Raw genomic sequence first — 15,789 nt, forward strand, 5'->3', positions numbered from 1 at the left:
GAGTTATTCAGTCATGGCTGTCCAAACACTTCTGCAAAACTCTTGGATGTCATTGTACCAGACATCTAGTGGAAACTCATAGCGCTTACAGAACATGCAATACACAAAAAATTTCCTTTCTATACAAAATGGTCAGTGGTGACTGCTGGGAGTGAGACATGTCCTTCTGTGGTGTTGTCAGTTTTGCTTGTTTTCCACATTACCTTGCTGGGAGATGCTGACTGCTCTGTGTGATGCTCTTTGCAGTTTTGAAAAGCTGTCTAAAAGGCGCTGTACAGAAAGCGGCGAATTGAGTCTCTGGATGGCTGAGCTGTTTATTTTCTCCTTGTTCCCAGTCCTCACTGGCTTGGGACTCATGAGCTAAACACTGATAGACTCCATGGCAGTGCAGTCCTTAAAGAGGAGTCGGACAGACAGAGGGAAGCAAGAGATTTTGAGAGATGCTGAGATCCTAGTTTCCATCTCTTTGGTCCGAAGTCCGCTGATAGACGGTAGGAGTGGTCAGTGCCTGTGATCAGACTGGAGTTGTGGACAGAGCCTGAATGTGCAACAAATGTTTATTGAAGATACTTTTACAGGGGTGGGCAATGGTGGGGTTGTTTTCATTTAAGGTGTGAGGTGCTGCATGGCAGCACTGGAAGTGAAGTGTTCAATTTTAGCAACAGATTAAGCAGCAATAATACAAGCTTCTCTCTGTTGCCTCCGCGGTGCACCTGACTTCTCACTAGAAGCAGCAGCAGTTCAGTGACTGTGCTAACTTAAACACGGGCCTCACGCTGAAGTGTGAAATAATACTAGTCATAGTGAGGAAACCTGTTTAGCCAGGAGGATATGAAAACATTAGCTAATTTGCCAAAGCCTCTGCTGGCTTTGTTTTGTTCTGTTTTGTTTTCTTTTTTAAGAGGAAAGACTTTTCACAGGGATACTAGGCATAAGTTTCTTAGAGGAAAAAGTTTGCCCACATATTTGTTGAAAAAGTACATCTAAATTGTACAAAAACTCTTCATGTTGGCATGATAAAAGTTCACTCTTACAACACAATAACAGATATTGCAGAGATTTTGGATAGTCTAGAAAAACAAAACACACTGCAGCGTAATAAAAAAAGAATCACTTAAGAATAAAAGTATGGTAATTTGGCCACTTAAATATCTGATCCGGTGTGGTTGGGAAAAGTTTGCCAAGTTGCAAAATACTGGGAGGAGAGGGGAGTGCTTTTCTGTCATACAACTAGGTGGTTGTTTTTTTCCTCAGGAGTTCATCTCAGGCTTTGTATCACTTGCCTGGAAGGCTGAGGCCATATCAAAGATGTTTGGGAATTGCAACGTATAACTTGCTAGTTATATAATTTATGTATATTATATGTGTGTGTATATATATAAAATCAGTAACTAGACCTGATTTTCCCCAATGCAAATCACAAGTGCACATCTGATGAAAGGGGTGATTTAGGCTTGACAGGAACAGAAAGGGTCAGCAACCTCAGTGCTGAGCTGCCCAGGCAAAGTAGAAAATTATGAGGAGCCCTAACGACAGTGTTCCTCTATGGCCTAGAGGAGAGCTCACCTAGAATGAGGCACCTAGTCCAGTTCTGCCTTTTTTTTTACAGGAGGAAATCCATAGTGGTGTACTGACTGTGTAACCTGCCACCCAGTTATCATTTGGCCTGGAAAGAGGGAAACCTCTGTTTTTAAACTCTTCACTGGCTTAATTCTGTTCTAAGTCCATGACTCCTGTATTCCAGATACATGCCCTCATCATCAGATTTGCTTAACCTAGATAGGTCATTTTTAATATGCCAGCTGAAAAGCAAAATAGTTTCTTGAATGAACTGTTGATTTCAATAGATGCTTAACCCCATGCTCTTACATCTCTGGACAGTAATCATCTGGCTGTAGGGTGAAATCTCTGTGGCTTACTTTAATTTTCCTATAAACTGAAACCGCTTCAGATTGATGGTTATGACACTCTCGTTCGATTGTGAGAAACTGTAGTTAGTGACCATGTTTCCAGTAAGATAGAAGATTTGAAAACAGGTTTTCTTTTAGCCGAGTGCTCCAACCAGCAGGCTTTTGTTTAAAATGGGACTGACCTATACGTGCAGACAGTTCTCCAGTTGCTTTATCTCTGGCCTTACGCAAAAACCATATAATGTGGTAGGTATGCTTTCACAAGCAGTGTAGGGAATGGTATGAAAATGCTGCTGGACCTTTGAGTACTGCAACTCTTTCATGTGTGACTCTTGGCAGAAATTTAAGAGACCTCAGATTTGGGCACCAATGTGGTTAATGATTAGCACCCAAGTTCCTTTGTAAATCTAGCCTCAAATCCAAAACCAAGAGGAATTTGAAATAGCTGATACAGGGGACTCAGTTACAGAAACGGGTATGGCCCCTGTTTTGTGATGTTATGCTTTGATTTGCATTTTATGCTTTTAGATACGTTAAATATCCTTTCCTGTTTGAGGATACTGTGTTTTTCCCCCGTTAATAGAGGAATGCTTACTTGAAAGCAGTATCTCAATTGTGTGGAAGAATAATAGAAATGTTTTAAGAAAAGAACAGAAAACTCTCTTAGGAAGAGTATTTTTAATGCCTGAATGCATTAGGCCTCAGGAAAGACCACTGCATCATTTTTTATATTGTGAACAGGTTCCAAATGTGTGTATACATGGTGACATAGAGAGCCATACAAGAATTATTAGCTCATAATTCCACATTAATAGTAAGCTAAGCATAATAATGGCCAGTATTGAACTAGCTGTTACAGATCTGGACATGATGGACGGAGCAGGTCTATCAGATCAAGTTCATCTACCAGCTACTGTCCCCCAGAAGGGGGAGGTACTCAGTATGACACTGATTTTTCTCTTGGACCCCACTAGCTCATCCTGCTTTAATGGGAAATCAGTGTAAATAAACTGGCTCAGACGAACTCTACTTAGACTATCTGATCTCATGATTTAACCAGGCATCTGGAGGAAAAAGGCTAATGTCACTTTGGCCAATGAACGAACACACATCTTATTTTAAGCACTCAGTTAATGAACAAGAATTTAACAGAATCTTGTCTGAACTTTGGAAGAGGATATTTTACTTCGTCAACTCTAACACAGTTCTAAAAAAAATACAGTGAAACTCATGCTTACTCTGTGTCAGCAAAGTCCTAACAGTACAGCAAAGATCAGCTTTTCTTTAACTTTCTTACAAGGATGGGTCAGTTCTCTGGATGAGGACACAGGTCACAAATAGGTTAAAGTCATAATTACTAATATAATTTTCACATAAAATCTGCCTGCTGCTGTCCTTGTACAATATGGCGCTCATCGTTACTCTCGCAGTAGTATACACATCTTCAGAAAACATGCCATATCACTAAGGACAGTTTTTCTCCCCTCTGTGTTACTTTGCTTGTATGTATCACTTGAAGAAAAAGCCGTAATTTTCCCGTGTGAATCCTGATCCTTGGTTCTGCTAGAGACCAAAAGTCTTGGTCAGAGACTATTCTGAGTCACAGTCTCAGTTCTCTATGCCTTTTCTTACTCATCACTGGGACCTCCGGCTTTTCAGCATATGGTATATTTTTCCAGAATATGGCATATTCTGAAATGTCATTGGATCACAAAATTTCATTTACTCTTTTGAAAACAGGACCAGCTTGCAATATAAACAGACTTGCTAAAAGAAACTAATTTTGCGTAACAGCTTTTCTTAAAGATTTTTTTTCTTACAGATGTTCCATCTGTTTAGCAACACCTAGATCTGCTTTTCCTTCTATATGTAAAGAATGATCCATGGAAAAAGAATCCTACATGAATACAGGTAATGTTATTAAACTATCTACAGCTCCCCTGGAAAAATTTATAATCTGAAATCCTGAATAACAGCCTTCAAATCAAGAGCAAGAACTGTGCAAAGTTACACTCCCACTGAGCTCATAGAAACTCCAGTGTGATTTTGACACTTGTTACTTTGTGGAACCTTTTAATAATAATTTTTCTCAAAAAAATGTCAAAAGTGTACTCTTGTACATGATTGTGATCGGTTTTATTCTTATTTCTCAGGTGAAAAGATGTACTTAGTATATGTGACTTAAAAGTCCACAGGAACACCTCCAGCATATCATCAGACGTAAATGTTAACAGCATTGCTGTTAAAACACAGCAGTTTTTTGTATTAGATTAATTGCATATCGTGAAGCTTATTTTGGTTACTAAACAGGAACTCTCAGAGGTGTTTCTGTATTTTGGGTTTATTTGCCTTTGGGTGTTTCTGATTTAACTGCTGGTATAGCGATGCTTCACACAAGATCCTAGGGATTTGGGGGCAAGGAAATGTGAAAATCAAAGAGACAAAATCCTTGTATGTGTCTACATATGAAACATCTTTTTGTATGTGGAGGGGGAAACAAGAACAGGACAGATATCTCCAGTGTTGAGTGAGGCAGCTATTTCATGCCCCATATAAATTCTGGCAACAAGTACTTGGGCTAAGCGGGAAGCATAGTAGAAGTGGCTCAGATGGATGTTGTAGAGATAACTAGATGTAAAATGTATTTTAAAAACTCGAAAATGTAAAAAGAAAGCAGAAGGGCCAAGACCCATTCTCCATGACCGCGGGGGCCATGGCAGCGGCCCTGCCTTGGCAGGTCTCCCTCTCGCCATGGAGTGACTGGCCACCATGCCATGGGGAGCTTCGTCTTGCCCGAGCTACGTTGCTGGTGCAGAGGGCGCAGCATACGGACCAGCAGCTTCCGGCTCCCTTTCTAGCTGTGAACAGCAATAACGGCTTCTGTAAACAGGTGGTTTACATCATTTCGTCATCTCGTGACGCCTGTGTTCAGTTCAGACCTGAACCGTCATCTTGGTGGGGAGGAAAAAAGCCTCTGTAAGGAAAGCAAACAAAAAGCTGCTCGGAAACCAGAAGGTAAACTGAAATACACATAAAAGCCCTTTTTTCATCAGTCTCCTGCGGCGCACCGCCTTCCTGATTTTGGGGGCGGTGGGAAGCGCAGCCCGCGCTTGGCTCAGGGCGTGCGAGGACTGGGAACGACCGCCGGGAAGCGCCCGCCCTGCCACCGTGGCACCGCCGCCGCGCGGGGACTATGCGTCCCGGCGTGCCCCGCGGCGGGCTCCCGTGCGGCGCCGCGGCGCGCTGTCCGTGCCGCGGGCTCCACCTTGAGCCTGACCGCCGGGCCGGGAGCGGGAGCCGTGCGGAGGCGGACCGCTGCGAGGCCCTGCCCCCCCCCCCCCCTTCCTGCCCTCCCTGCGCACCGCCCTGCCCCTGAGGAGGAGACGCAGGGTGAGCGCGGAGCCGCGCCGCGCGCGCCCCTGGCCAGCGGCAGCTCCTTCCCTCCGCCCCGGCGGCGCGGGGCCTCGCTGCGCGCTTGCGCGGCCGCCCCCTGGCGGCAGGCGGAGCGGCTCGGGACAGAGGCGGTTGGGGGTGGTCAGAGCTGGCGGCGCGCGCGCGGCGGTTGCGGCCTTCAGCCGTGAGGGGCTTAGGTCGGGGAGGGGGGGACGGAAGTGCCGCCCCGGGCCGGGGGAGGTTGGTGGGAGCCCAGATTTCCCCTCCCTCCTCCAAAAAAGGATGGGACAAAAAAAAAAAAAGAAGGGCTTTCCGAGGCGGGAGGGTGGGCTGGCCTCGAGGGTCGGGGCGGGGGGCGGTGTCCTGACGGCGCAGCGTGGGCCGCGGATGAGGCGGGTGCGGGCGGTGCGGTGGCCCGGCCTGGCCCGGCCGGGTACGGTATCCGACTCGCATTTGTTGAAAGGCGTCCTCCAGCGCATTTAGAGCCGCGTGCCATGAGGTGGTTAGCAGCGGTGCCACTGGAACCCTGGTGGTCACGGATTAAGTTTGTTCTGAACGAAGAGAAGGGCCGTAGAGGACAAAGGTGGTATAGGCGCCTGTGTGTGCTGTGTGGTGACCTAGAAGAGCCTGTTGCTCAAAACTTGTTTTTCCCCACCTTTCTTTGACCAGGGAATATAGGGTTATTACTCCTACTGCAGTTTTTTTCTCCCAAGTCACAACTCAGAAGAATCTGTATGGCTCTTTTGTGCTAAAACACAAATTGTATATTGCTGCATTGGAAGTAGGCCTTATGCTCCCCCTGTAAATACCTGGTTAATGCACAAGGGACTTTCACTATTATTTCTGAGAACAGTAGAATCACTAAGATTTTTTACCTTCTCAGACCATTTTAAAGAAGTTCTCAGCCCACAGGCATCTTTTTGGGGCCTGTGTAGCTAAGTGTGTTCAGAATTATTTGGAAAATACATGTAGGTCTGACTATTTATAAACAGTATAAGATGGTTCACTTGACATTGCTTAGGGGTGGAGGAGTTAGACAAGATGACTTCTAGAGATCCCTCCTAATCTCTATTATTCCATGTTTCAAATAAAAATAAGAGTAGGTATGCTCGGTGCTGGTAAGAACAAAATATGAAGGAGGAAATGCTAGTACAACATTGCTGCAACAGGTAGGCAAGAGCTTCCAATAGTCATTGTGGTAATTCTGTAAAAGTAATTCTGATCAGTCATGATGGAGAAGGCAGACTGAGACTTTGTTTCTATCAAAAGAATCTCTCAACAAAATATGTGTTGTGTCTTTAGTCTGCTAAGACAGTAAGAGTTGTAGTTACTGGGATGCAAGACCTCTTGATTAATCTCTTGCAGTCCAGCTACCTAATGAAGACTACCCAAAAGATTAGTCTTTCTGGTGAGGCAGTGGTGCCTGTTTTAATTGCTAAGGAAGTGTCTTCATGCAGGATATCTTTTTGTATGCCACCTGAGATACAAGTATTTAATCCTCTTCCTACTTTTAGGAAGCTGATTTAAACTTGCCAGTGGAAGCAGACACGTGGGTTGATTTCAAGCACTTGTGCTTGCTGTGTTACGGAAAAGGACCGTCTGCTCTTCCAGGCCCTGTCACAGAAGGCCAAAATCATGCCATTGTATGAGTTCACGGTGTTGAATGAGTTGATTCTGTGCTTAACACTGTGTGCTCTTCTGGTTATCACACATCAAAAAGGGTATAATAGCCCTAAGTAAGGCAAAGGTAGGGTGGCAGGATTGAGAGCTTGGACAGTCTTTAGTGAGATACAGAAGGGCTTCCATATGTATAAGAGTAACTAAGTAGACCTGAAGGAGGCTAAAGGGGGAGGGTAAAATGCAGAAGAGTAGCCTCTGAAGTTGCAAACAGTAAGGGGAAGGTATGAGGAGAAATGCATAGTATTCTCTAATCAGATAGCAAATTAAGAATAAAAGGAAGTACTTTTCCACAAATAATGAAACTTCTTGCCTCAGGATGTTATGGAGACAAAGTATAATTGGGTTCAAAAAGGATTTATTCAAATGTATGGAAAAGAGGTTCGTTACTATTGCTTGGATTCTGCCTCTGGCTCCTCAGGAAATCCCAAAACAGCTGATTGGTTTCTAGAGGTTGCAGAGTAAAAGATCATTCTACAGAAGTACTTTCTTCTTGCACTCCTTCCTAAATATCTAAGCTAGCTACTTCAGAATAATTTCCTGTTTCAAAAAGCTTTTTTTTTCTTCAAAAGCAGAAACAAAACCCCCTAAGGCTAGTGGTAAAACATAGTATTATGTAGTGTAACTTAGTATTAAACTAGTGTAAATACAATAGTATCGAGTCATGCTCAGTAGTGTTTGCAGTGTGGATGTCCAACACAGATACTTAGGATGGAGTGAGACTCTGAGGCTAAATGACTACAAGAATAATGCTTGCAAGAACAATATAATTGCTACTACTACGTTGGCTTTGAATAAACAGCTGAAAGATACATTATGGCCTTTAGATATGTAAATCGCATATTTCATCAACTGAATAGGAGTTATTATAACACTAGTACTGAAATGCTGGATTACATGCCTAATTTTTTTACTAGTTCAGAAATCATTAAGAATTAACTTGCATTCGTAGAAGTGGTGTCTAATTTAGTTCAAGTATTTATTTTTTGGTGAATAAAAATTTAACAAATTACTAATTCTATAATCCGATATTACAAAATGCTACAGACTAGTAAGGGCCATGTTGTTGACAAGAACAGTGATTATTCTCTGCTATATTGGACCTGGAATTCATAGTTTATTTGCAATTTGTGGATTATTTTTGAAGATGGGCAAGGTTTGCGCCATTTTTGGAGGATCCCGAGGAATAGGAAAAGCTGTTGCAGAATTACTGGCACAGAAAGGCTGCCGCCTGGCGATTATTGCTAGAAATCTGGAAGCAGCCCAAACGACTGCACGTAATCTTGGTGGTATGTATGCTGCTTTGCAATACTTTCTTCACTGTCCAATGATTCAGTAATTTGTAAAAGTAGTAAGTCATAAAATAAGCTCATTGTTTAACTAGATAAAAATGAAAGTAAAGGCTGAGAAATTTGAAAGAAAAGCTATATCAGTACAATTTTCACAATATTCTTTGGGAAAGATAAGTATGTTACAATTCATATCTTGCGGATAGAATAGGTAAGATGAAAGGTCACAACAGGGAGGTGGTATGAATTGAGTCATCCTTGGCTCCTGACCAAGCCAGAATTGAGACCAGTCTGCTCATGCTGAACTTCTGATTTCAAAAGGCCAAAATATAAAACAGGAAATTGTCACATAACTGATCAATACAAAATTGTTCTTATTTAATTATCTGGAGATTAAATGGGTTCCTCAAGTTACGACTAGTTCAACATCTGTTTTAGCAATTGACTTGATAAATTCTGAAGAAGGTTTATGAATGGTATACCATCTTTTACTATTATTATGATGTGCCTTTATTTCAATACAGCAGGACATCTGGCACTTAGCTGTGATGTATCCAGCGAACAAGAAGTCCAAAATACTTTTGAGGAGATGCAGAGGAATTTAGGTCCTATTAACTACCTGGTTAATGCAGCTGGGATCAACAGGTTAGTTATTTGTTACAAGATTATACGTAATTCTAGATGACAGCATCTTATTATAAGGTGCTAAGGGCCTTTGCATTTAGTAAGAGTATTGTTACTAAGTACATCCGAAAACAGTATTAAGCGCTCACCAGTATTTTGTTCCTGATGAAGGTAAAATTCTAACATGATACAGTTTTCACTGTAGTTTCTGCATTTTGAGTTTATGACTTCCCCGTCTACTCCTCTTTCTTCCACTTCTTCACCCTGAAATAGTCCAAACAGGTGTTTGATACCTCTCTGCAAAGGAGGCTTTGTTGCCAGAAGCATAGCTAAATTTTTTCTTACTGTGTGTCGTCCTTGCAATGTCATTGTTTTGAATCCTGGAATGTATAGAACCATATAAATCCCCATTAATATTCCATTCATCCGTCATGTTTTATTATGAGTAAATGTGATCATTGGGGTTCTTTTGGGCTTTTTGGTCTGTTTGTCAGGGATGGTTTGTTACTGAGAACCAAGACTGAAGATATGATAGCCCAGATTCACACTAACCTTTTGGGAACAATGTTGACATGCAAAGCTGCTGTAAAAAGTATGATTCAACAACAAGGAGGTGCTATTGTCAATATAGGTAAGTTGCTTGTCTAATCCTGTGGAATTCTATGTAATAGTTTTCTAGAAAGGTTTAGCAGGTGTAAATAGACTTTTTTGTATTTAGACATTCTATATTTAGCATTTCTTTATGAATGCTTATTCTTTTGTGTAATTTCAGCAACTTCTAAATGCAAAACTAGCTTGTTTCAGTAACTGAAAACAGTTTATGTTATTGAAAAAAGGATTTTACCATTCTTTATCAGCTCTTTCAGTATGTAAATCTGCCAGCTGCTAGTTATTAACTAAGAACCAAATTGGTACAGTTGGTTTCTTTTTTTTTTCTGTGCAAGGGTATTTTTTTAGAAAGCTCTTCATTTTAATCTCGTGGTGCCTTTTGGTCAACATAGATATATGGATTCCACAAAAATCACAGATAATTGAGGGATTTGCTTATCCCAGCAGTAGGCTATAAAGTACATTTAGTAATATACTTTTAATTCCTTTTCTTTTAATCTCATTTTCCATTCCAAATTTAAAACTAAAATGATAAAGCTAGTGCAAGGTTTCAAATTAGTCATTTAATCTTTTATTCTCTTTGATGTTTCTGTGTTTTAGGAAGTATTGTAGGACTTAAAGGCAACTCTGGTCAAAGCGTATACAGTGCTACCAAAGCAGGATTAGTTGGATTTTCACGCTCTCTTGCTAAAGAAGTAGCAAAAAAGCAAATTCGAGTCAACGTGGTTGCTCCAGGTTAGTTTTTGGGAAGTTCCTACATCCTTGACTGTTGCAATACATGATCATCAAGACTGCTGGATATTTGCTGTACTCTGAAAGTAACTTAAGACAAATGCTATTATTGTCTTCAACTTTTGTAAGTAAATGTTTTTAATATCTTTTTTTCAGTTTAAAGTATAATACATTCTTTTACAAAACCTTCAGTCTTTTTAAGGGAACACTGAGAAATTTGGAAGAGTGTGTCTACCTGTTCCTCTATCCATTATTACATAATAAATGCCTTTTTTTCTTTGTTCCTCCTTCAAAGCCTGCTGTCCTTGCAGATGGAAGGATTAGAACTAAATATAGACAGACAGGTACCCTCGTCTCCTGCTAGAGAATGCTTATTTGTTATTAGAGAAACATGAAAGACCACGAGAAGCTGGCATGAAAGCATCCCTGTCTATCCCTGTAGTAAAAAGGATAGAGTCTAGAAAGAAAGTTCTGTGAGGATAAGGCTGTGATTTCACAAGACGATCTAGTCCAAGCAAACCACCACCATTAAGGAAAAATCCCTTCTGTTTTTTCTGACTTTTTCCACTCATAGCTGTGTAGTCTGCTGCTCACCTTGTGCTAGCTCTGATGCCTTTCAGACCTCTACATGAACCAGTTCAGCTTGTGAACTAGGCAGGAAAAATACTTTTTCATTGTTTAGTGACCCTTAGTGAGCAGCTCACTGAAGGGTCCAGAGCCATCATAAAGGGGCAGAGTTGTGCAAGGAGAAAGCAAAACCGAGATTTTCCGTTCTTGGTGGCAGCTAGAAAGCAGATAAGGTCAGCTCTTTATGAAGCTGCAGCTTATATGAAGAGAAGTGCAGCAGTGGGAAAACTGAATCTCAGATAACTGAAAATTGTAAAGAAATGTCCTTAAAAAATGTGAAGAAGTATTCTTCAAATGAGTGCTATAAGAGAAAGTATGCAAGTGCTGTCATAAGTTCTAAAATATAATGGAAACACTTGAAAACTGTAGGGGTTTCTTGCCAGAGATTTCATACTCGTGTTTTTATTGAGAACGTTTTGGTGAAATGAGTGTATTTTGTCTTTCAAAAGTGACTTTCAAAGTGTCTTTCTTAGTGATGCTAAATATGGTTTTGGGACCCAATTTTAGTTACCTTTTCTTTTTTTATGGACTTCTATAGATCTCTGCATTTTGATTATTACATCAGTCCTTCCAAAACTGGAAGACATTTTATTGATTAGGTAAAAAATTGGTCTTGGCCAAAAAATGATGTGGACTGACTTCTGAGACTTTGAAGAATGGTAGCTGGTGCTGAATCCTGGTAGTAGATTTCACTTTGGAGGATTCCAGGGAAAATCTGCTAGAGAAATTTAGTTGAAGGTTAGGTAACTTTTCAAATGTCTCTCCTCTCTTAGGCTTTATTCACACAGAGATGACTGCTCATTTGGAAGAAGATCAGCTGAAGAAAGCAATTCTCCTCGGGAGATTTGGAGAGCCTCGTGAAGTTGCACAAGCTGTTGTCTTTCTTCTAGAGTCCCCTTATGTTACAGGGAGTACTCTAGTTGTAGATGGAGGCTTGCAGCTTCTGACTTAAACATTACCTTGAATAAGTGCCTACTTTAATGTCATGATGGTAATATATAAATATATACTAATTAAAGGGAGAGGGGTGGAAATTAGTTGAAGATTGATGTATGTAATTGGCTTGATATTTAGTCAGAGGAGAAATTCAGCAGTGGTGAAGTCCAGCGTGTATGTTTAGCTACCTGAAAGAGTCCATTTGGTATTATGAAGTCTGTGTATGTAACAATTTGAAAAAGATCTGGTTTTGGTATGGCGATAGTTTTAAATAACATGCTGATACATTTTTAAAGCACTATATTTTTATAAAATCATGTTTTCCAATTTGGAATAGAGTGGAGATTTTATTCAAATTATCATGTTACACAAAGGTTAATAAAATGTGGAGGCATGTTTATTGTTTGGCAGGTATGATTGCATCAAGTTTTTCATGTAGGGCGAAGATTGCAAACCTCATAGTTTTTTATTTTTATTAGTTAGTCCTTACAAAGTGGCAAGGAGTTTCCTTTGGTTTTTGTTTGTTTGTAGCTAACACTACAAAGCTAGTTGCTTCTAGATCTTCAGCATACCTGAATTGCCTTTAGGAGATGTAATTATATGCAATGTGTTTTTATAAAGACAAAACCTGCTCAGTTCCATTCTTGAATGTATGTACAGCACTCATTTAATCCAGTAGCACTTGCATGTATACATTGAAGGACTGTTGATTGGTCATTGGAGTTGCTAATTCTGTAATATTCGGAGTCTGAGCTGCACATACAGTGGTGAACAGTACAGTTGCAGACCTTGCCACATAAAAGACTTTTCACTGACTCAGTAGATATTTAGGAAACACGTATCATTTCCAGAGTGTGAAGTCAAGGTGTTTTGCTCTGTATCTTCTTGAACGCTCAGTTCAACTGTTATGTTGATGCTCTTTAATATATATGTATAGTCAATAAAATAGCCATTTATTTTATTCAAAGCATCTTTTGAAGCAGAGTAATTATTCAGCTGTAAATTATCCTGAGTGTTCCTTTCTTGCTGAAAAATTACCAAAAATTTGACCTCAGGCTTTTCTATTGAGATCAAATAATTTTTGGTAATTGATGTTTTTATCATCTCTGAAGAAAACTATGAATGTGGTTTAGGACCTTCACTTTTCAGCTCCAGTGTTCATTGCATCATGATGCAGATGTTGATTCAGCTTTTGAAGCTGCTTCCTGTCTTGGCACAAATCGACGTACAGAAAGAAGAGATCTCACTGATGATAACTTTGAGTCTTTAAAGTCTGAGATTTTCTTCATTTGTGCAGCTGAGAAATTTTGTCTTTGTGCCAGAAAACAGTGCATGTTCAAGTTTCTCGCAGGTATGTATTGAGGAATAATACAAGGAATGGTTGTATATGCAGGGGATTTTACGGTTGGTTATGTTACTCACTTTGGAAAATAAAATACCACTAAAGGTAGTCCTTTCAGGAGTCCTTATCTTCCTGTTATCTCTTTGTAGAGAGGTGGTGTTATTTGCTGTGAAAAGTTATGTGTCAGATGTGTCTTTGCACCAAAAATATAATTGCTAATTATGTTTCTCTTTGATAGGAGGAATTGGCCAGAGAATAGATGACTTTTTTCCGAGGGTACTGAAGGTGAAGAAGGACAGCTGGTACTCCCATTTTTACTAGTCAAGTAGTAATATGTCAGTAACTTGGCTGCTGCCTGTACCTGGCCTTAGTATTTTACAGGCAAAGCCTGTGTGACATATCTTGACCAGAAGCCAAACTTAAGAGACTAAAAATAATATCCTCTTAGTGAGTTCTGACCCTAATTATCATTATCCCTTGTTTTGTTGGATAAGGGAACTGTTAAATAAGTTATTAGCAATGGCATTTTTAGTTTATATTTGTGATTAAAACCTGGAATAACACAGTCAGAAGAATCTCAGCATGCTACTAAGTAATTTTTTAAAAATGTTGCAATACATACTATGTTTTTACTACTGCTGTTGCTATAGGACCAGACTGAAGTGTTGGTAGCCTTAAAGTTGTATTTTTAAAAGACCCTTTTTTTCCCTTTTCTTCAAACTGGTAAATTAAAACTGAAAACTAGTTAAAAACAGTAAGCCATTCCAGCATTTACTGTGCACATCTACTCTAAGAAGTAGTATCTGTTTATCAGACTAGGGTTCTGTCTGGCCCAGAGTGATGTCTCAGTGGAAGCAGTAGAATGTGTAGGGTAGGTAACGGATGAAGTGTGTGGTGATGTCTCCTTAGCAGACTCTTGTACCTCCAGCAGTTTATGATTGATATGTTTGAATGTGCCATTTGATAGCTTTGGTTGAGGCCTGCGGTTCTTACATTTGACGAGACATTATAACAACCCTCTTGTGCTCTCTCTGTGTTGCTCTTGAATCTGTAGACCTCTATCGTATCCTGCCTGCCTCCGTTGTTTCAAACTGAAGAGTCGTATTTCTTTTAGTTGCTTGTTGCTGGAAAGCTCTTTTATACCGTAGGTCATCTTTGTTGTCCTTTTCCAGTTTCTCAAGGAGGAAGGAGCAGGTGGAACTGCTCACAGTATTCACTGTGGATTTATCTAAAAAAAAACCAGGATGTTTTGCGGTTGGTTTTATATTGCTTCCAAACATAATGCCTAATTGTTTTGCCTTTTCCTAATCTTTACACTTATGTTTTCAGAAGCTATGTAAGAACAATAACTCAGTCCTGAATAATTAATGGTCAACTTGGAGCCCATTTCCTTATATATGTATTTAGGACTGATTTTTTGTATTTTCCCCAGTGTGAATTGTTCTCACTTATCTACAGTGAATTTAGTCTGCTGGTTTTAACACCAATTTCCTCAGTGAAATGGTTCTGCAAGTTTTTAATTCCTTTATCCCTTTATTACTTTGAGTAACTTAGTGTTACTGGAATGTACTGTGGGCTTCAGAAATTGCTGTCTCAGAACCCTTACAAATAGGTTGTACTTTGGTAGCCCCAACATAGGTGCTTGTGGTGTTCTGTTGGCGATCCATGTCCTTAGGAAAGAACAACTGCTGATTCATAACCTTTCTCTTCTATCTTTAAACAATTTACTGATATGACAACTTCTTCTCTTGGCAGCACAGAATCTTTAGTGTTTTTTGGCAAGGGAATGTGTCGGATGCCTTTTAGAATTTCTAGCATGCTGTATTAGATCTCCTTACTCTCATCTCTTTTTAGTCTTTAGAAGAACTCTAAAATGTTTATCAAACATGACTTCCCTTTGCAAAGGTAACACTGACTTTCCTCAGTATGTTTATGCAGTTGTTTTCATGGCTTTAGAACAATTTCTGGCAGTTTGCTATGTACAGAAAAAGATAATTAGTCTGTAGTTCCTGGGATTCTTCTGGAATCTCTTCTTAAAAAACAAGTGATCCTTCCACTCACAAAACTCCCAAAAGCTTGGTGTCACTTTTGTCAGCTTCCAGTCATTTGATAACGAGGCGGTTTTAACCCAGAAGTTTAATGCTGCAGTTACTTGACTTCCTTCAGAATTTGGAAGTGATAGCCCCCAGCCCCGGCCATTTGTCACTCTTCCCTCTGGAACCTCTTCTGATGTTTTGCTTTGAGGGGTAAAACCTTCCATGAGTTGCTTGTAGGGGTTCTGCTCAAGTTCCTACATGGTACCAAAAACTGATTTAGGGTTTTGTTGAGGGTTTGGGGATTTTTTTCTCTGTGGCCTTGCCTTCCCTGAGCACTTTGCTTTTTATTTTGATCATCTGCTTGGCTTACTCGGGCATGGTACCTGTTCCAAAGGTGGTGTTCACTTTGTGTGCACTTTTGCAAATTGTTCCTCTACACTCTGATCTGTTGGTAAATTTTACATTCAGTGACAGATTCAATTTTGACTGCTAAAGCTAGACTGCTGGTTTTACAAAGGCTGGCTTTTAAATTCTAGTAGCTTTTAATCCATGCCAGCTTCCCCCTCCCCACAGAAGAAGTTTAATTTGGTGTGTGTATTTAAAGTCGTCATATT

At 40.2% G+C, this 15,789-nt stretch overlaps 1 protein-coding gene across 7 annotated transcripts; it reads left to right on the top strand.

Annotated features, from left to right (window-relative positions):
• The first annotated feature begins 4,860 nt into the window (after window positions 1-4,860).
• Window positions 4,861-12,742, top strand: CBR4 (carbonyl reductase 4). Of its 7 annotated transcripts, none has more exons than XM_072863131.1 (7): window positions 5,296-5,300; window positions 6,407-6,472; window positions 8,128-8,269; window positions 8,794-8,914; window positions 9,388-9,524; window positions 10,103-10,237; window positions 11,635-12,742. In XM_072863131.1, exons 3-7 carry the CDS (start codon window positions 8,128-8,130, stop codon window positions 11,811-11,813), a joined length of 714 nt encoding a protein of 237 aa, XP_072719232.1. In that variant the 5' UTR covers window positions 5,296-5,300; window positions 6,407-6,472; the 3' UTR covers window positions 11,814-12,742. The 7 variants fall into 7 exon arrangements, with proteins under 7 accessions (XP_072719236.1, XP_072719230.1, XP_072719232.1 ...); XM_072863134.1 differs by lacking the exon at window positions 5,296-5,300 and adding an exon at window positions 5,473-5,487; XM_072863130.1 differs by lacking the exon at window positions 5,296-5,300 and adding an exon at window positions 5,676-5,886.
• Window positions 12,743-15,789: the final 3,047 nt, after the last annotated feature.

The sequence above is a fragment of the Ciconia boyciana genome, chromosome 5, assembly GCF_034638445.1.
Source record: "Ciconia boyciana chromosome 5, ASM3463844v1, whole genome shotgun sequence".
In the NCBI taxonomy this organism is placed as follows: domain Eukaryota; kingdom Metazoa; phylum Chordata; class Aves; order Ciconiiformes; family Ciconiidae; genus Ciconia; species Ciconia boyciana.

Excerpts from the sequence above, each read along its gene's own strand:
- CBR4 (XM_072863128.1), top strand. The coding sequence starts at position 8,041 with ATGTTGTTGACAAGAACAGTGATTATTCTCTGCTATATTGGACCTGGA. Across the intron at positions 8,270-8,793 it reads GACTGCACGTAATCTTGGTG|CAGGACATCTGGCACTTAGC; the intron begins GTATGTATGCTG and ends ATTTCAATACAG. Across the intron at positions 9,525-10,102 it reads AGGTGCTATTGTCAATATAG|GAAGTATTGTAGGACTTAAA; the intron begins GTAAGTTGCTTG and ends TCTGTGTTTTAG.